The sequence below is a fragment of the Sinohyriopsis cumingii genome, chromosome 15 (assembly GCF_028554795.1).
Source record: "Sinohyriopsis cumingii isolate HCF-2022 chromosome 15, ASM2855479v2, whole genome shotgun sequence".
In the NCBI taxonomy this organism is placed as follows: Eukaryota; Metazoa; Mollusca; class Bivalvia; order Unionida; family Unionidae; genus Sinohyriopsis; species Sinohyriopsis cumingii.
In genome coordinates, this window is record NC_142975.1 from 88088746 (window position 1) to 88111393 (window position 22648).

A 22648-nucleotide genomic window follows, 5' to 3' on the forward strand; every position below is an offset into this window, starting at 1 on the left:
ATGTGTTAGGGGTGACTGAAGTAGTATGTTGTCTGGATGTATGTGTTGGGGTGACTGAAGTAGTATGCTGTCTGGATGTATGTGTTAGGGGTGCCTGAAGTAGTATGCTGTCTGGATGTATGTGTTAGGGATGGCTGAAGTAGTATGCTGTCTGGATGTATGTGTTAGGGATGGCTGAAGTAGTATGCTGTCTGGATGTATGTGTTAGAGGTGGCTGAAGTAGTATGCTGTCTGAATGTATGTGTTAGGGGTGGCTGAAGTAGTATCCTGTCTGGATGTATGTGTTAGGGGTGCCTGAAGTAGTATGCTGTCTGGATGTATGTGTTAGGGGTGCCTGAAGTAGTATGCTGTCTGGATGTATGTGTTGGGGATGGCTGAAGTAGTATGCTGTCTGGATGTATGTGTTGGGGTGGCTGAAGTAGTATGCTGTCTGGATGTATGTGTTAGAGGTGACTGAAGTAGTATGTTGTCTGGATGTATGTGTTAGGGGTGACTGAAGTAGTATGGTGTCTGGATGTATGTGTTGGGGTGACTGAAGTAGTATGTTGTCTGGATGTATGTGTTAGGGGTGACTGAAGTAGTATGCTGTCTGGATGTATGTGTTGGGGTGACTGAAGTAGTATGCTGTCTGGATGTATGTGTTAGGGATGGCTGAAGTAGTATGCTGTCTGGATGTATGTGTTAGAGGTGGCTGAAGTAGTATGCTGTCTGAATGTATGTGTTAGGGGTGGCTGAAGTAGTATCCTGTCTGGATGTATGTGTTAGGGGTGCCTGAAGTAGTATGCTGTCTGGATGTATGTGTTAGGGGTGCCTGAAGTAGTATGCTGTCTGGATGTATGTGTTGGGGATGGCTGAAGTAGTATGCTGTCTGGATGTATGTGTTGGGGTGGCTGAAGTAGTATGCTGTCTGGATGTATGTGTTAGAGGTGACTGAAGTAGTATGTTGTCTGGATGTATGTGTTAGGGGTGACTGAAGTAGTATGGTGTCTGGATGTATGTGTTGGGGTGACTGAAGTAGTATGTTGTCTGGATGTATGTGTTAGGGGTGACTGAAGTAGTATGCTGTCTGGATGTATGTGTTGGGGTGACTGAAGTAGTATGCTGTCTGGATGTATGTGTTAGGGGTGCCTGAAGTAGTATGCTGTCTGGATGTATGTGTTAGGGATGGCTGAAGTAGTATGCTGTCTGGATGTATGTGTTAGGGGTGGCTGAAGTAGTATGCTGTCTGGATGTATGTGTTAGGGATGGCTGAAGTAGTATGCTGTCTGGATGTATGTGTTAGAGGTGGCTGAAGTAGTATGCTGTCTGAATGTATGTGTTAGGGGTGGCTGAAGTAGTATCCTGTCTGGATGTATGTGTTAGGGGTGCCTGAAGTAGTATGCTGTCTGGATGTATGTGTTAGGGGTGGCTGAAGTAGTATGCTGTCTGGATGTATGTGTTGGGGATGGCTGAAGTAGTATGCTGTCTGGATGTATGTGTTGGGGTGGCTGAAGTAGTATGCTGTCTGGATGTATGTGTTAGGGATGGCTGAAGTAGTATCCTGTCTGGATGTATGTGTTAGGGATGGCTGAAGTAGTATGCTGTCTGGATGTATGTGTTGGGGTGGCTGAAGTAGTATGCTGTCTGGATGTATGTGTTAGGGGTGGCTGAAGTAGTATCCTGTCTGGATGTATGTGTTAGGGATGGCTGAAGTAGTATGCTGTCTGGATGTATGTGTTAGGGATGGCTGAAGTAGTATACTGTCTGGATGTATGTGTTAGGGGTGCCTGAAGTAGTATGCTGTCTGGACGTATGTGTTAGGGATGGCTGAAGTAGTATGCTGTCTGGATGTATGTGTTGGGGTGGCTGAAGTAGTATGCTGTCTGGATGTATGTGTTGGGGTGGCTGAAGTAGTATCCTGTCTGGATGTATGTGTTAGGGATGGCTGAAGTAGTATGTTGTCTGGATGTATGTGTTAGGGGTGCCTGAAGTAGTATGCTGTCTGGATGTATGTGTTAGGGGTGCCCGAAGTAGTATGCTGTCTGAATGTATGTGTTAGGGATGGCTGAAGTAGTATGCTGTCTGGATGTATGTGTTAGGGGTGGCTGAAGTAGTATGCTGTCTGGATGTATGTGTTGGGGTGGCTGAAGTAGTATGCTGTCTGGATGTATGTGTTAGGGATGGCTGAAGTAGTATGCTGTCTGGATGTATGTGTTAGGGATGGCTGAAGTAGTATGCTGTCTGGATGTATGTGTTAGGGGTGGCTGATGTAGTATGCTGTCTGGATGTATGTGTTAGGGGTGGCTGAAGTAGTATGCTGTCTGGATGTATGTGTCAGGGATGGCTGAAGTAGTATGCTGTCTGAATGTATGTGTTAGGGATGGCTGAAGTAGTATGCTGTCTGGATGTATGTGTTAGAGGTGGCTGAAGTAGTATGCTGTCTGGATGTATGTGTTAGAGGTGGCTGAAGTAGTATGCTGTCTGGATGTATGTGTTAGGGATGGCTGAAGTAGTATGCTGTCTGGATGTATGTGTTAGGGATGGCTGAAGTAGTATGCTGTCTGGATGTATGTGTTAGGGGTGACTGAAGTAGTATGCTGTCTGGATGTATGTGTTAGGGGTGACTGAAGTAGTATGCTGTCTGGATGTATGTGTTAGGGGTGACTGAAGTAGTATGCTGTCTGGATGTATGTGTCAGAGGTGACTGAAGTAGTATGTTGTCTGGATGTATGTGTTAGGGGCGGCTGAAGTAGTATGCTGTCTGGATGTATGTGTTAGGGATGGCTGAAGTAGTATGCTGTCTGGATGTATGTGTTAGGGGTGGCTGAAGTAGTATGCTGTCTGGATGTATGTGTTAGGGGTGGCTGAAGTAGTATCCTGTCTGGATGTATGTGTTAGGGATGGCTGAAGTAGTATGCTGTCTGGATGTATGTGTTAGGGGTGGCTGAAGTAGTATGCTGTCTGGATGTATGTGTTAGAGGTGGCTTAAGTAGTATGCTGTCTGGATGTATGTGTTAGGGATGGCTGAAGTAGTATGCTGTCTGGATGTATGTGTTAGGGGTGGCTGAAGTAGTATGCTGTCTGGATGTATGTGTTAGAGGTGGCTGAAGTAGTATGCTGTCTGGATGTATGTGTTAGGGGTGACTGAAGTAGTATGCTGTCTGGATGTATGTGTTGGGGTGGCTGAAGTAGTATTCTGTCTGGATGTATGTGTTAGGGGTGGCTGAAGTAGTATGCTGTCTGGATGTATGTGTTAGGGGTGGCTGAAGTAGTATGCTGTCTGGATGTATGTGTTAGGGGTGGCTGAAGTAGGGGTGGCTGAAGTAGTATGCTGTCTGGATGTATGCGTTAGGGGTGGCTGAAGTAGTATTCTGTCTGGATGCATGTGTTAGGGATGGCTGAAGTAGTATGCTGTCTGGATGTATGTGTTAGGGATGGCTGAAGTAGTATGCTGTCTGGATGTATGTGTTAGGGATGGCTGAAGTAGTATGCTGTCTGGATGTATGTGTTCGAGGTGGCTGAAGTAGTATGCTGTCTGGATGTATGTGTTAGAGGTGGCTGAAGTAGTATGCTGTCTGGATGTATGTGTTAGGGATGGCTGAAGTAGTATGCTGTCTGGATGTATGTGTTAGGGATGGCTGAAGTAGTATGCTGTCTGGATGTATGTGTTAGGGATGGCTGAAGTAGTATGCTGTCTGGATGTATGTGTTAGGGGTGGCTGAAGTAGTATGCTGTCTGGATGTATGTGTTAGGGATGGCTGAAGTAGTATGCTGTCTGGATGTATGTGTTAGGGGTGGCTGAAGTAGTATGCTATCTGGATGTATGTGTTAGAGGTGACTGAAGTAGTATGCTGTCTGGATGTATGTGTTAGGGATGGCTGAAGTAGTATGCTGTCTGGATGTATGTGTTAGAGGTGACTGAAGTAGTATGCTGTCTGGATGTATGTGTTAGGGATGGCTGAAGTAGTATGCTGTCTGGATGTATGTGTTAGGGGTGGCTGAAGTAGTATGCTGTCTGGATGTATGTGTTAGGGGTGGCTGAAGTAGTATGCTGCCTGGATGTGTGTGTTAGGGGTGGCTGGAGTAGTATGTTGCATTGAAGTGGCAACCATCAGCTGCTGCTCAACTCAACTCTTCTCTTCCAATCACACCATGGCAAAAGGGTTGCAACCACTGTCATCTCTTCCAATCACACCATGGCAAAAGGGTTGTATCCGCTGTCATCTCTTCCAATCACACCATGGCAAAAGGGTTGTATCCGCTGTCATCTCTTCCAATCACACCATGGCAAAAGGGTTGCATCCACTGTCATCTCTTACAAAATTCATCTGCCCTGCTTGGTAATTCTCATTCAAAGAGACCTGAGTGGGTTGTATGTGTTCAGCAAATAAAACTTATCTAGAGTATTAAAGCTCAACAACTGACATTATTATATTAATGTGCAGATTAATACCTAATTATATTCATCAGGTAATGGGAGGGCACGTGGTTTTAGTCCCTAATAGTAGACACTCACCCAGGAAGTTATTGCTCTACAACAAAAACGGAGAGGATTACAGTGGTGTATATGTTAATTCTTAATAACAGAAACTGAAAGAGTTGGGTCTGGGTTACACTCTATAATTGAGATTTATATGAGGTGGCACATGATGAACAGTAGATACTCACCTGGGGGATTAATGCCCGCATTTGAAGTGGGTCCAATCTCCAGGTGGGACATGATGTTGTGAAAATGTCGCAGGTTCTGGAAAATCTTCTGCTCATTGATACGATTGATGGAAGGAATTTTGTCATCTTCAGCTGCCAGTACCTAAAACAAGACTGAACTGATTGATTACATTATCAAGATCATATTAATCCAGTTAATGCTTCTGTCAAATTTATCCCCCTTACCCTCCCATATACAAAATAGTCCCATGTTTCACAGCAAATCCATCTACACTATTACAAAACAATTTGAACAGGCTCTTTTAATAACTTGTCCCTAAATTTTACAATGCATGCCACCAGGATGGATATTTGTCCATTTAGTTATCACTAATTCTAATTTAGAAAACAAACTGGCAAGCCAAGAGACAATAAATACCATTTCAAAGCAATATCAGAAATATTGTAGCTAGAAGGACTAGCGATTGCAAAATTTACTTGTACATTGAAATCCAACAGTCCTAATGAAAATTATACTGCAGAAACCAAGGTTTAGGTAGAAATCAGGACTATAACTTCTCTAAAACATGTTAAATAAAGCTTGAAACTAAACGTGTACGTAGTTTTGTTGATAATAAAACTATGGCAAAATGATTTAAAATCTAACAATCCCTGGGAATGAGTATCCAGGTAACCGATCATTAGGATCAGTGGACACCAGGTATAAGTTTTGTACAATTTTGACATCTTTAATCCCTGTTAAAGCTATGCTATGGAAACCAAGTACAGGAGGATGGGTGATGAAGAGCCATAACTCCTGTTCCAGAAATTTAACTGAACCAAAGCCTCATCAATATAAATATACATCAAAGGTCTTGGAAACGCTTAATCACTCATATTTGGATGCCCAATTGTTATCTGGGATGCAGAGAATCACTTACACAGAAATCCTCCATACGCAAGCAAAATCTGGGTGGCAAATTCAAAGGCTAGCCAGTCCTGCTTCAACCACCTGCTATGTGGGAAAATGTGTTGATCATTTTAGCTGTGCTGATATTAACTATGAGCTGGGATGGAAACAGCCTCCCAAAAACACCTGAAAATTTTCCATGTGTCTCCAGGGCACACGTAAAGTTCCAAATTTCACAAGTAAATGAAAACATGCAGAACTTTTTCAAAATCAATAAAACATGTAAGAATAGACTAACTATTATTATCATTTATCCATTTGAATCTTTCAATATTGAATAACTATTGATACCCTTTCCTTCAGCTTGTATCAAACTGTCTTCCGAATGGCCTGTGGCTGTGAGGTAAAAAAAAATGTTTTCTATTGCACTGGTTTTAAAATTAAGGTATAGGTTTTTATAACGTTATATATATTATTAAAATTAGTATATATAATGTACTAATGTACTAAGCACTTCAAATATTGGGCTAAACAATTTCGGTATTTATTATTGTTTAAACCCTGGGGTGAAAAGGGTGCATGGGTATGCAAGGAAACACTGGGATGGTTGGCTGACTGGAAATAAATTCTTTTGGCCTGAGGCGATCATTACCATTTTGAAAGATAAAGCGACTGAAAAACCGATTGAAACTTCTGCGTGAACCTGATCTTCCCTGTCTGTGCTTTATCATTTTAGCATGGCAAGGGAGCACCTTTTTGCCAGCTGATCCAGAATTACTTTTATCTTTGCAGCTCATGCACCAGGCAAGTCCTTGTTCCTCAAATTTCCCCAAAACTCCCAACAAAATAACAACACCTGATTGTGATGTTTTTCTTCTATCCAGCTCCATCTGAACTGATTTTATTACTAACTGGTCAAAGTTAGTTATATCCATACATTTTCCTGCAAGATCAGAGTGTGTGAGACACTACTTGAAACTGCATACTAATGACTGAAACAATGAACGATTCCTACCTGCACAATCAAATGCCAGTTTACGGTGTCTTGGTGTTTTATTACCTTATTTCATACTTGAATTACATCCATGAACAAATATTCCAATTTAAAAACTATTTTAAAAAAACTGAAAAAAGACTGCCGGAAATTTTACCCCAAAAAACAAAAAATTGGTTAGCATTAAAATAATGGATTTCTGACTAAACCCAGAAAATCTGCATCTCAGAATGATGGGAATTCAATGTCTGAAAGACCCCTAGATGTACATTATGAAAGTACATCAAAAGAACATGACGCAATAGCTGGGTGGCAAGTTCAAAGACTTAGACTAGCTGCTGAGTGGTGGAAAAATATGCTGCTATTTACAATGACTGAATTGCATGTAAGAAAATTTGCCAGTAGCTTCTCGTTTGTTGGTGGTTCTTTCCAGGGGTTTTCCTGGGTTCTTCCTCCACCATTTACACTGGCTGCCATGTACAGCCTATCGGTGAAAAATGGCACTAAATCCTACAACAACAACAATGACTAAATTCAGTGTCAGAAAGAGCCAAAGATATACATACATCAAATGACCAACTGCCACTTTATTCTTCATGTGTTTCCGAGTGTAGCTAAATAATTGACCTCAAAATCAAGACACACTGAGGCTGAGACAAAATGCAAATCTGGTAAGTATTTTGAGGTTAAACAGCAAATTGACAAAGATTGTAATGAGATTCAAAAGAGAGCTAAAGTTGACAGAACTGATAGTTCGGATGGAATAAAATCCAAATGAAATCCAAAATCCAAATGAAAGAAAGTATGTTTGGAATAAAACCTTTCCTTGGACTGACAATAATCTAGTATCACTCTGATGGACAAACAAGAGCTATATGTTCAGTGGTGTAAAGAATTACGGAAAATTAAATGACTGGCAACCACTGGTTCTCCTCATCTGGACATTTAGCCACTTCCGGTATGCCCACTATGCTTCTGGGAGGGGACTGCAACTTTTGCTGGAAGGACTCCTATTTTTATCAAAGTAGGAGTCCTGGACTCCTAGTTTTAAAATCCTAGTGAAACCTCTGTACACGCCAAATTTGGTTGAAATCCAACAATCCTTTGTCAAGTAACTGTGGCAAACCAAATCTGCATGGGCACTACTCCTCTAAAAGATAACACAGAAAGCTGAAAATCAAGGCATCATTAAGTAAAGCTGCAAGTAAAATTTTAATGCAATCCAAAAGTCCTTCTCAAAGCTACAATGAAGAAACCAAAGGTAGGAAGACAGGCAAACAGGGGCCACAACTCCTATAAATTATTTTGTGTTTGTGTGTAATTTGGATTTTTAACGTAGCTTTAACAAGTTTTCAGTCCTATTGCTACAATGTCTGCAGTGTGGCAGTTTATAGTGATGTCTAGCACTGGGGCATCATGTCACAGACATTTAACATGATGTCCCATCCAGTCACATTATCCTGACACCAGGCCGACCCGTCCTAACACTAACCTCTTAATGCTGAGCGCCAAGCAAGGCAGCTGTTAGTACCATTTTTGTAAGTCTCTGGTATGATCGAACCCACGACCTCCTGCATCCAAAGCGGACACTCTAACCAATAGGCCACTGGAGTGGTAAACAATTGTGTGAAATGCTGGAAAGGACCAATTAACTATTACGAGGTTTTATCAATAAATACTGCAGACCAAATCTGGTTCAAGTTTAACAATGCAGGGTAATATTAAAGTGAGGAAACTTAAGTTAACAGATGCAAATATGGGCCACAGCTCCCATAACTTATGTTGAAAAATGCTGAAAACTGAACATGTTTGAGGTCTTTTCAAACTAAAACATTACTGCAGACCATATCTTGTTCAAATCCAACAATCTGGGTAAAGCCAAACTGAGGAAACAATAGTTAGCAGATGCAATCAGGGGCCATAACTCCTGTAAAGTAGGTTGCAGAATTCTTTGGAAATAACACTTTGGAGGTCTTATCAAACTAAAACTGCAGACCATATCTGGATGAAATCCAACAATTCCCAGTAAGGTTATCTTGATGAACTTGCATTGCTACTTGGCACATGGACTAATGGATAGACAGCCAGTAGACAGATGGACTAATGGATAGACAGTAGACATGGACTAATGGATAGACAGAAAGTAGACAGATGGACTAATGGATAGACAGACAGTAGACACATGGACTAATGGATAAACAGACAGTAGACATGGACTAAGGGATAGACAGACAGATGGACTAATGGATAGACAGACAGCTGACATGGACTAATGGATAGACAGTAGACAGATGGACTAATGGATAGACAGACAGCAGACATGGACTAATGGATAGACAGTAGACATGGACTAATGGATAGACAGAAAGTAGACAGATGGACTAACGGATAGACAGACAGTAGACATGGACTAATGGATAGACAGTAGACAGATGGACTAATGGATAGACAGACAGCAGACATGGACTAATGGATAGACAGTAGACATGGACTAATGGATAGACAGAAAGTAGACAGATGGACTAACGGATAGACAGACAGTAGACAGATGGACTAATGGATAGACAGTAGACAGATGGACTAATGGATAGACAGACAGCAGACATGGACTAATGGATAGACAGTAGACATGGACTAATGGATAGACAGAAAGTAGACAGATGGACTAACGGATAGACAGACAGTAGACATGGACTAATGGATAGACAGACAGCAGACATGGACTAATGGATAGACAGTAGACATGGACTAATGGATAGACAGAAAGTAGACAGATGGACTAACGGATAGACAGACAGTAGACAGATGGACTAATGGATAAACAGACAGTAGATATGGACTAATGGATAGACAGACAGTAGACAGATGGACTAATGGATAGACAGTAGACAGATGGACTAATGGATAGACAGACAGCAGACATGGACTAATGGATAGACAGTAGACATGGACTAATGGATAGACAGAAAGTAGACAGATGGACTAACGGATAGACAGACAGTAGACAGATGGACTAATGGATAAACAGTAGACAGATGGACTAATGGATAGACAGACAGTAGACAGATGGACTAATGGATAGACAGACAGTAGATATGGACTAATGGATAGACAGACAGTAGACAGATGGACTAATGGATAGACAGTAGACATGGACTAATGGATAGACATTAGACATGGACTAATGGATAGACAGTAGACAGATGGACTAATGGATAGACAGACAGTAGACAGAATGACTAATGGATAGACAGTAGACAGATGGACTAATGGATAGACAGACAGTAGACAGATGGATGGATGTGATTACTTTATTAAGCTAATTTGGCTGAGCAGGAACTTGCTAACCTGTAAAAGGAAACAAAGATAGAACGCTGTGTACCACTTATACATGTTCACAGAAGGCATACAATACATCATATACTTACCCCTGCTTTCCTCAATGTTTCGTATGGGCTTCTCCCATACTCATTAACAAGATTTTCATGTCGTGGGAGAACAATACGGTAAATGAAGGATCGTAACTCTGCCAGTGCACACTCTACACTTGGCTGTCCAAATGCATTGTCTTCCAGGAGCAGTCGGTGCCAGTAGAAGTTATTATGCATGCTTATTATTGCTGCTGGAAGTGTCCCCTTCATAATTCGTTCCTGAATGAGTTGAGAGAAGTATCCTTTCTTTGGTGGCTGGTCGGGGCCAGCTTCAAGTTTGTAAAAGCTCTGACTGTGGTATACCGCTGCTCTAAAGCCTGGATTGCTTGCCTGCAGTGATAAATTTATTGGTTGATGCTTGGATCGCTAGCCTACAGTAATAAATATACCAGAAGAAACTTTGCTGTGACAGAATAATGTGATTGAAAATAAGAAAATGAAGCATAGGATTGTATTTTGTGCAACAGACAATCAAAAACAGCAACCTCTTCTTAAATTTAGGAAAATTAAACATGATACCATCTCTTTATTTATGTTTTACTTCTAAGACAAGTGTTTGATAAATAGAGGCCCAAGCCAGCACACCAAGGCAATGTCCAAGTGAAAAAAAGCAAACCAAAGCCTTTAATGAGATTGCTGGTGTTAAAGGCAAAAAATGTTGTCACCCACTATTTTTAGCTACAGGGGATCATCAACAACACCTGGGGTCAATGGAAGCAACTAGGTTTTCCTAATGATGCAAGAAAATGGGCAGCTCCTTACACCAATGTTTATACAATTATTTTTCAAGCAGACAATGAATTATTAACTCAAAAATGCTGATAATTTTGATACAATTAACTTTTCTGTTCCAGATCCGGCTTTCATTCAACTACAGTTAGTAACCAATTTTAACAAGTATTTTTTTTCATAAATTTTACCTCTTCCTCTGAAACGCTTATTTAAAAACTAATAAAATTATTCAATTATGCATTTCTGCTTGTTTCTTTGTTAGGAACTGCAGTTCCATTCATCATTTATCAAACCTTGAAATATTGTATACTATACCCTGTAATTTTTTTACATGTACACTGAGTAATAATAATGGCTTTTGAGATGCTTCCTTAACCCAGCTAGGTATCTTGTGTTAAGCTAAATGAATTGCCTATATCATGAGCAGGCATTGATATCAATTGTGCCAACAAAATACACTCTTGCAGATTGACAGGCATGTGTTTTAATAGTTGACTGACCATGAATTCTTTCCCCTGCGAGACATCTCTCCCTGATTTCCACAAGTTATTATTTAATGATTACAACTTATTAACTTGTGTTTTGAAACTAAAACATCTAAATGTAATAACATATTTGATTCAAGATCAGAAAGCACTTTCAAAATATATATTTAGAATATTTTACTGCTGTGCTTTCATTATTTTCACCATAAAGTCAGTTAGAAACCATAAATGAACCTGACAAGGTATAATAATGGCAGACATCTATGTCTTGGAAGTTCAGTTTCAATAGACAGTTTTTGTATTTCACTGGGCACATAAATTAAGGAACATATGCAACTCGTAGAAAGCAATGTTTATTTTTATATGACAAAAGTTTTAGCCTAAAAATACTCCCCAAAAACTGAAACTTATTGGACAATGCTATGTTTGTGGAATTTGAGAAGTACTGTAAGGTCAAGGTTGTTTTCTTACATAACTCATTTTTGTGAAAATACAAAAAAGCCAGCCAAGCAAATAATATCCAACCAATAGACAACATTACTATAAGTATGCAGAGAAACAATAAAACCATAAATTTGCAATTCTGTCTAGGGATTGTTGTAACTAAGCTAGAATGTAGGTTTCTACATTAAGATAATACCTGTTTCTAAGAATAGATGCATCGACATGGCAAGCAAGGTACCATATTTCCATATTTGTACTTCAATTTGGTCGTGTGCCCATTCAATTACTTTAATAGTTCAGTTCATCAGCCAACGTAACATAACCCTTAAATAACATCAAAGTAATAAAAAATAGGTATAAATCATTAATCAACTGCCACTAAAATAAGCATTTTAATTTAAAATTGTAAAATCTTCCAAACAATAAAGGAGATTCCATAAGATTCACATTTAATTTAATTTTAATTTAGAATAACATGCAGTTGTAAAGGTGAGGTTACTTCTCAGTGGCCACTGGTTTGAATGGATGAACAATAGTGTGAAGACACTTGTACGCTGCTCTCATGTCCATGTTATAGGGCTTGTTTTAAACTAATTACAGGGGTTGGTTTAAACTAATTTATAAATGTTTTTGACTGTCATTTTCTTGTTAAGTTTTAGAAACTAACAAAAATTAAATTTGTTCATTAAATGGCAGTTCATTAAGTATCTACTTTGGATTAAATTACTGAAATCTAGTTACTCCTGTTGGTTAGAATTAATTACAATGCACAGTTTCATTGTGCTCTTTTGACATCATGTAGCAAAAATACACTGCATATTTCTCTCCACTGAACACACACTGACTATGAATATGACTGACTGATACACTTACAAAATGGATTTGTAATACACAAAAATACAGAGCATTTTACCTTCTATTGCATTTTTTGCTTTCATGTTACTTCTTCCTATTCTATCCAAAATGTTAAGCCTAGCCTGACCCTTGGTACATTGATTTAACATTAATTTGTAAGGATCTGACAGGAATGTATGACAGCAAGTTCCATAAAAAAAACTAAAACTTTCTAGTCATGTTTTAACTGCTGCTTTCCTCCCATAGGTCATTCTGGGGTCAAGATATACGAGCTCCAAATGGACATACGGTGGTGTGGTATGTGTGGTAATATGTGGAACACAGTAGTTTGAAATTACATATGATATTATGTCCTGCATTCTCAAAGGTACCTAGGTATCGAAACCATATTAGAACTTGTAGTAAGTATAAGAAACTAACAATAAAAAATATTAGGAATCCAACGCTTTTTGTGACCATCCAAAATTTTGTGAGTTTTGCAAATAAAACATATTTTTTATTGGTATTTAACTTCATGGGAAAAGTTGTCCTACGGTCCAAAATTCATACCCTGTCAACAATAGTGAATTCACTGTAAAAAGTATTTATACTAAATGCAATCAAAGTATTCAGAATACCGAAAGCTTGGGGATTACAGTCATACTAAATGACATAGGAGCAGATGAAGAATTACTTCTATATATTTTTACTGAAAATAACAGATATGGGTTTGGTGTTTTGTGGCAAAGCAACACAAATAGGTTATTAAGTGCCAAGGCTATTGGAGGAAAGTGCCTTGCCCAAGAACATACCACAATAGCTGACCTGGGTTGGTCTAATGATAGCACTCAAACTAGAACCCTTTCAGTCCCACTATGGCTCATGCCAACATCAATTTTCTCTTACAACACATGGGAGGGTACAATGCACTTATAATACTTCCCAAAGTCCAGTAGGTGGTAAATTTGTCCTATTGTCAAAATTAATACTTAAATGACAGTAAAAACACCATGATTTATATGATAAACATTTCACAACGACTGAGTGACAAATGGTTCGAGTTGCTAGCTACTGATTCCTCCCTACACCCCCACCCAACAACAAAAAGGGATTGAGATCAAATGTGGTTTAAAAAACCCCAACAAAACACAACTTTTCATAACAAAGGAATGGTAGCTTATATCAACATCATTAATATGAATGACTGATACAAGTTTCAAGTTGCATTTACCATGGCCTCAGCTAACACTGGATGATTCTGGATATTTTTGTAATGGCGTATCCAACCTGCTACATTCTCTACTCCCTGGCGACCTCGAATGTCTAGCTGAGGCTTCAGGATCTCCATATAGTGGCCATTGAAATCATTTCCAATGACAATGCTCATCTCCACAAGCTGATTATGGTTTCGTACCTGAAAAATAAAATACAAGAGGTCAATGAGGGATTGGCCAAAAATTCCAGGTTAGTATGGTGGTTTCTGATATTTGAAGTTTTTTAAATAGTTTTTTGTTAAAGTAATAATGGCAGTCAGGTTGGATGGTGGATCAGCATCATTCGTGCAAACATTAAAAGACCCTTAGCCAGTATTTGTAATTTTTAAAAAATCAAATTCTGTTCAGCAGCTTTTGAGCAAGTCACTGAAGACTTTATTGTTTGGTAACGCTAACCATATCTGATGGTGAATCTGCATTATCGGTACAATATAAAAGGCCTTAAAAACAGGATGCTTTTAAATTGTGATCAAAGTTTGTTAATTCGTTAACCACTGGCACCCCGTTAAAGCATCAGGAGTAGTACCCTACTTCAAAGAACTGTAGCATCAAGGTCATTTAAGATACACTAAAGTGGGTGGTATTACAGAACAGTAGACAGATGTAGCTTTACAATGGTACCAAACAATCTGGGCTTTCTAATCGCATTACAAAATACAGAGGGAAAAACATTTTTTGAGACCCAATATTTTACACCTAAATTTCACTCACGGTCGGAATCCAATTTTGTGTCCAGATTTTAGACTTTTTGGCCTCAGATGTAAGGCAGACCAGTCTGAACTGCACGCAGATAGGAGACCTTTTGTAAAAAGTGGGTTAAGATGGGGATTTGGGGTAAAAAGGGGCCAGGACATGAAAATGATGGGTCAAATAAGCAAAAAAAAAAAAAAAACTCTAACTTTTATCCTTCTGCACATGTGCGAGCAAAATAGCCAATGAAAAACAATATTTCTAAGACAACTAGGCAGCAGGCTAACTAAAATCTCTTGCAAGCCAATTTATTTGGATGTACTCCGAAGTAGCCCCCAAAATGTGTTTCCTACATGCATTTCAGGCAAAAATGACAAAAATCTCTAGGGGTTAATGAGTCAAGATGAGAAGCTGCTTGAACATTTTTCTGCTTGTGGTAATACTGGCCATATAATAGTGGATCAGCATCTTTTCGAAAAAATCTGAAAGAATCATTTCTTGCATAGTCAAATTCTGTACAGTGGTATTTGATTTGATTTGTTTATCAGTACAGGTATGACCCCTGATGTGTGATTTTCACTTGCACAAATAACTTTATTAATTTAATTTTTTCTTTAGTGAAGACCCCTCAAATAATTTGTCCAGAGTTATGCGACCAATCTTGGGAACACAAATATTGCGCAAGTCAGGGTAAGCTGTACTCACTGTGATGCCAAATGGCAGATTGGCATCATTGGTATAAACTTGAAAGGCTTTCATGGAAGGTTAGCCTTTGTCCTGTTGTGTTGAAAGTGGTCCATATGCTTTTGAGACAAAGCTGAAAACAGCAACTGTTGATAGATAACAGATAATACAAGATGAATGAAACACTGGATGAATGACCATACCATAGGTCAAATTGAAATTATGGCCAGGTGAGCTAAAAGAAATGGGATGATCCTAATAAATGTAATATTATTAAAATCTAGTAGTAACAAGTATATCATGTCTGCCATTATGAGGCACCAAAAGATCTGAGTTGTCACTATTTCATGTTGTTATTGTTGTTGTAGGGCTTAATGCCATTTTTCAGCACACAATAAGCTATACATGGCAGCCAGTATTAATGGGGGAGGAAGAACCCGGGAAAACCTCGGAAAGAACCACCGACCCATGAGAAGCTACTGGCAAGCTTTCTCACATACCCACACTGGCTGAATCCGAGACTCAAACCCACGCAGACAGAGGTGAAATGGCAGTGATCTGTAACGGAGAGCTATTCAGACCACTCAGCCACTCAGGGCCCCCACTATTTCATGTGAAATGGTATATAATTTGATCGGTTTATGCCTAGTTATGCGAGTGTATGTCAGTTCATGCGAGGTGACACAGAATCTGATCTGCCAATGCCTAGCTATGTGGGTCTACATTGTTTCATGTGAGGTTGCAGAGAACCTGATCTGCCAATGCCTAGTTATGTGAGTCTATGTCAGTTCATGCGAGGTGACACAGAACCTGATCTGCCAATGCCTAGTTATGTGAGTCTATGTCAGTTCATGCGAGGTGACACAGAACCTGATCTGCCAATGCCTAGTTATGTGAGTCTATGTCAGTTCATGCGAGGTGACACAGAACCTGATCTGCCAATGCCTAGTTATGTGGGTCTATGTTGGTTCATGCGAGGAGACACAGAACCTGATCTGCCAATGCCTAGCTATGTGGGTCTATATTGTTTCATGTGAGTTTGCACAGAACCTGATCTGCCAATGCCTAGCTAAGTGGGCCTGTGTTGATTCATGTGACGTGACACAGAATCTGATCTGCCAATGCTTAGCTAAGTGGGCCTGTGTTGTTTCATGCGAGGTTGCACAGAACCTAATCTGTCAATGCCTGGCTATGTAGGTCTGTGTTGATTCATGTGACATGACAAAGAATCTGATCTGCCAATGCCTAGCTAAGTGGGCCTGTGTTGTTTCATGTGACGTGAAACAGAATCTGATCTGCCAATGTCTAGCTATGTAGGTCTGTGTTATTTCATGTGACGTAACACAGAACCTGATCTGTCAATGCCTGGCTATGTAGGTCTGTGTTATTTCATGTGACGTAACACAGAACCTGATCTGTCAATGCCTGGCTATGTAGGTCTGTGTTGATTCATGTAATGCGACACAGAATCTGATCTGCCAATGCCTAGCTAAGAGGATCTGTGCTGTTTCATGTGAGGTAGCATAGAATGTGACTGCCAGTGCCTCACTGTTTTGGCTTGTGTTGTTTCAAGTTAGATGGTATAGAATATGACCTGTTGATGCCTTATTATGTGGGTCTGCACTGTTTCAAGATAAGTGGCACAGAATCGGACAATGCCTTATAATGTGGGTCTGCACTGTTTCAAGGTAGGTGGCACAGAATCAGACTTGCAAATGCCTTATTATGTGGGTCTGCTGTTTCAAGGTAAGTGGCACAGAATCGGACTTGCAAATGCCTTATTATGTGGTTCTGCACTGTTTCAAGGGAAGTGGCATAGAATCGGACTTGCCAATGCCTAATTATGTGCAGCTGTGTTGTTTCATGTAGGGTGTCACAGAATCTGAGCTGCCAAAGCCTAATTATGTGCGTTTGTGTTGTTTCATGTGAGGTAACATAGAATCTGATCTGCTGATGCCTCCTTATGTGGATCTAAGATGTTCAACAATGGGCGTGCATTAAATATGAATTGAATTCGTATTGAAAAGTTTTTGTGTTGACTGTTTTGGCATTGGCAGTTTGTGAGTCGTTCCACCAGTATTTTTTTTTCAGTAAAAATTCAATAATCTATTTTAATTTTAATCTTTATTCTGTTATGACCACTATTATCATAATGTTGCAACAACAACAAAAAAATTCATGCTACCATCCTCAAGCCAATGAATATAGAAGACCACACCCATCATGCATACTCAACTGATGAATCTTAGTTTCTTTTATAAGGTCTTTATGATGTCATAACATAAATCAAAACATAATATTGTGATGCCAGTTAAATTTGCATGGCAGTGAAATACTTGCTGTTTCTAGCTTTGAAAAACAAAACATCCAAATGTCTGTGAGTAATCATGTACTACTGTTATTTAAATATAATCTTTAGTTTCAATTAAGAAATCTCATATGTTTAGTACAAAATCAACTCTATATTGTAACTAACAATGATTTTCCTATTAGTCATTTAAATTTACTTAACAATGGTATTCAAACCAAGATAGTAACATTTTGGTAACACTACCATCGTTGTCTTTTGGACACTGTTTCCTGCAAATAGTAGTAGTGCTGTTTCAAATAACTGGCAATGTAAAATGCAAAGGCTTGCCTAAAATATGAACTCTATGTTCAATATAGGAAAATACTGGACAATCAAAGCAATGCAAAATTAACTAGAATTGGTTGAAGATGCAATAATGGAAAATGTGGTAAGTTTTTTTTCAAATTATTCTAGGATCAATGTGGACTCTATTACTATTTACCTTTGCCTGATATAGTTTTCCAAATTTTCCATCTGTTGTCCTTCCTATGTAAACAGTTGTGTAACTATATATCAATCCATCTATCAGTGATTTCTCCAGGATTTTCAAACAACCTGGAGGGGTAGGAGGAATCCCCATCTGGCATTTTTTTTTTAAGTATCTTGGATTTTAATGTATTATGGGGTCAGTCTTTAAATAAGTAGACCCTTAAAATCTGCTTGAACAATGCATGTGATAAATAACATCAGCACAGATCCTGTGTTACAACAATGGTAAAGAAATGCATAATGCGTGTGCAGTCTGTACGCAACAGCAGAAACATTATCTGGGCCTGAAAAGTATGGTCATCTGAAATCAAGAACCAAACTTTTATACCGTGGACCTGACATATGTTACAAGTAACAACACTAGCCTGTTGGACCTGTATGATCTTTTACTTGTTCCTAAACACTGAAGAAAATGTGCTTTTTATTATTTAAAATCATCTAAAAAGAGTCATAAAAGTGCACTGAAGCAAGAGAAAGTCAATCGATAGAGACTGTCGGCTTAACATGTTACAGGAAATCTGCAAATTTAGGAAGACAGGCAAACTGGGGCCATAACTCCAATACACTGATCACAGGTCTATACTTGATCTTCTCAATTAAACCATCATCTGTTCTCAACCATAGCTATAACAAAGCACTAACAGTGCTCACTATGAGTATGCATTAACCAGCAGGGGGCAGAGTCAACCAGCAGGGGGCAGAGTCAACCTCAGTGAAATTCATCCACTTCAAGACTGCAGGACCTCAAATGTTCCGGGTCCAAAAAGGATGTAAACAATGATAAAAATAAACATATTCAGATTTTCCAGAATCACTGGAAAAAGAATTGGCTATTGGTTGAGTATGATGAAAAGAGGTTCAATTAATTTTTTTCGTCTTGTACGGCTGAGTGAGCATATCATTCAAGTGCCCTATTCAAGGGTATGTCCAATTTTACTGTCCCATTGACTGCACATGAAACAAGAACTTGTTACTTGCACCAGAAAGGTTACTGCAAGAAAATCTAATACCTCCCCACTCCATCAGCAAGACCCGGATTGATCGAATCTTTACAAAGTCGTGTGCAGATAAGAAAAAAGGCTTTAACGTCTTTTCAACACCTCATATGAGGCAGTTAAAGGTGGGAAACCTTTTCTGATTTTGAGTTTGTAACATTCAGCAAAAAAATGGTTTTCATTTGGAACAAAATTACGTCTTCATAAAGTTCATTCACAGCTGTACATCTTTTCTCAACTCCACAGTTTGTTCCCTGAAGGCACCAATACAATGTAGTTGTCTGAATCTCCAGTTTGCGTTTTGTTATTCATACATGTTAATGCACTGTGGTAAATGCTGGTCTTTCTTGGAATGGTCAATGGCTTATGCAAAGCTGGGCAGCATTAGGACCTACTGGTCCTCTACCAGTCAGTCAAATACAAAATTTTCAGGCCCTGATTACCAACAAATAGAAAACCAAAGGTCTTCCAACGTTTAACCTCACCAGTGCAGTAGTGCTTGTGATAAATGAATAATCAATGAAAGTGGCTCAGTGTTCTGGTGTTAAAAAGATTATTTTGTATGCACTTAATTTTGTGGTTCATCAAGAAGTCACATTTACTTTGTCAAGCAACAATAAATTATTCTATGTTTATACCTGTGACTGCCTGCAACGAGATTTCACAATTTTTCATGAATACATTTATGCCATCTGCAACACAATGTAACAATCTCCTATGCGTCAGTGGAAACACCCTTTTTATTAATCACTAGGTATGTCTGTATTTTAAACTCTGATGGGTTCATTTAAACAGTATGAAAGGTCATGTTGGACCAATACTGCTGTAAAATTTTACACCTGCTTGCTGTGACTGGTTAAGCAGTTTTAGATATGTAAAACAAGAAGATCATATCTCAGGCAGTCATACGTGATCAGAAAGCAGACTTTTGCATGTGCATCCAATGATGATAAAAGTGAAGCACTTATACAATGTGATTAAAACTTGTTAATATTAATAACATGCTGTCAAAATGGGTGCATGATTCCTATCTTTGCTCATTTCCAAGGTCGGGGTTATTATGCATATCCAAGAGAAAACAATGGCCCATCCACCCATATCCCATTCTCTCTATACTCTATAGATCTCTCTATCTAGGGAGATTTATCCATGGCAACAGTGATCAAAAACACACTGCAATACATGGTTATGTATAAGATTCAATTACACATTGCAATACATGGTTATGTGAAAGGATTCAAATACACATTGCAATACAAGGTTATGTGTAAGAATTCAAATACACATTGCAATACATGGTTATGTGAAAGAATTCAAATACACATTGCAATACATGGTTATGTGTAAGATTCAATTACACATTGCAATACATGGTTATGTGAAAGAATTCAAATACACATTGCAATACATGGTTATGTGAAAGAATTCAAATACATACTGCAATACATGGTTATGTGAAAGAATTCAAATACATACTGCAATACATGGTTATGTGTAAGATTCAATTACACATTGCAATACATGGTTATGTGAAAGAATTCAAATACATATTGCAATACATGGTTATGTGTAAGATTCAATTATACATTGCAATACATGGTTATGTGTAAGGATTCAAATACACATTGCAATACATGGTTATGTATAAGATTCAATTACACATTGCAATACAAGTTTCTGTGTAAGGATTCAATTGCACATTACAATACAAGTTTCTATGTAGGGATTCAATTAGACATTGTAATACATAGTTATGTGTAAGGATTCAATTACACACTGGAATACAAGTTTCTGTGTAAAGATTCAGTTACACATTGCAATACATGGTTACTCATAAGGATTCAATTACATATTGCAATATGTGGTTATTAGTAAAGATTCAATTACACATTGAAATACATGGTTACTCATAAGGATTCTATTACACATTGCAATACATGGTTACTCATAAGGATTCAACTGCACATTACAAGTTTCAGTGTAGGGAATCAATCAGACATTGCAATACATGGTTATGTGTAAGGATTCAACTACACATTGCAATACAAGTTTTTGTGTAAAAATTCAGTTACACATTGCAATACATGGTTACGTGTAAGGATTCAATTAGACATTGCAATACATGGTTATGTGTAAAGATTCAATTACACACTGCAATACAAGTATCTGTGTAAAGATTCAATTAGACATTGCAATACATGGTTATGTGTAAGGATTCAATTACACATTTCAATACATGGTTATATGTAAGGATTCAATTACACATTGCAATACATGGTTACGTGTAAGTATTTGAAAGAAGCAGATAAACAGATTGATGAATAAAGAAAATGAATGATATCAGTTTAAAAAAGGTTGATACTATATACCAGAATATATTATAAACACAGAGCCACATGCACACACTATTCCAAATATTGCTTTAAATATTTACCTCATCCATATGTTCTATGCTTGATACTTTGGATTCATGCTTAACAAATAAGTCATGCATTAGTTTCCCATTTTGTCAAGCCCACCTTTTGTTACCTAGAAAAATCAAACACTCAAACAACAAGCTAAAGAAATCTAAAAGTTTTAACACTGACCATTATCTCAGATGTTAACAGATGAACATACATGCACACATATATCAATGTGATTGCTTTGTCCAGGTTTTACCTAGATGCGCTTGACAACACCTAAGAAAAATGAGCAAGTGACTTTTCTAAATTGACTAACATCACAAATTATGGAGAACTTAACAGTATTTTTATGTTTAATGGACAAACTTATTACTCACTACAGTAACTTGCTGATGATTCACACACACCTATTATATAATGAGACAACAGCTTGGCTGCCCAAATAATTTATAAATTTGTATAGAATAAATTATGTATACTTACGCCAAGCATGCTCATAACTTTGGTTGTGGCTATAACACCCACTACAAGGCGCAGAGGCTTCTCTGGTAATTCTGCTATACCTAGCTGTAAGTCATTGTGTATGTCAAACAGTTCATTGGGAATAAATCTACAGTCTTTGAAGATACAGAAGTCTGAATCATTGCTTATAATGGCATAAGCTTTCATTCGCTCCTGTAATGCTTTTGCGATCACAATGTCTGCCTCTCCTGCAGGACACTGTACAATCTCACATCCAAGGGCTGTAAGTGTGTTATATAACTGTATTTCCAGTAGAACAGGCCGAACCTTGCATGATTCCTCTGACAGATTTTGAATAAGTGTCCGGCCCTGACATACATTGAGCACTTCTTGTAATTTCTGAAGCTCATCCTCATGTCTCTGAATCCATGTGTCTAATTTTTGTCTTGTGGCTTCATCAGAACTTCCTTTAGCGCCATCAAGGTAGAAAACAAGGCTTATATTGAGTGATTTGAGATCCTGGACCAGTTTTGCAATATATCTGTCTAGGTTAGCGTATTCTCCTCCACTCATAAAAATATAAGGATTGTTCTTAAGCTTCTGAATGCTGCGCAAGAAACTTTTGTAAATTAAGTTCTCAAATGAATAGAAATCAACAAGAAGTTCAATTCCATCCTGCTCAGCAGCAATCTCTACCAAATCTACTGTCTCTGAACACTCGTCCCGTTTATAGAGACAACAGCCTAACAAGCCCCGTATTCCCATTTCTGTCAGTTACAATCTGAAAACAGATGTGTATATATTAATAAATGTTATAAAAAGAAAAGAAATATATTTGCAGCA

General features: G+C 38.4%; 1 protein-coding gene across 1 annotated transcript in view; it reads right to left on the reverse strand.

The window, feature by feature from the left end:
* The window catches only part of LOC149782259 (uncharacterized), a 66469-nt gene that overhangs the window by 31787 nt on the left and 12034 nt on the right, over positions 1 to 22648 (reverse strand). The window contains exons 3-6 of the mRNA XM_089933637.1: positions 21827 to 22586; positions 13688 to 13870; positions 9959 to 10291; positions 4648 to 4789 (exon numbers count right to left, since the gene is read on the reverse strand). Coding sequence (XP_089789763.1) covers positions 4648 to 4789; positions 9959 to 10291; positions 13688 to 13870; positions 21827 to 22570 — 1402 coding nt within the window. The 5' untranslated portion in view covers positions 22571 to 22586. The remainder of the gene's footprint in view (positions 1 to 4647; positions 4790 to 9958; positions 10292 to 13687; positions 13871 to 21826; positions 22587 to 22648) is intronic.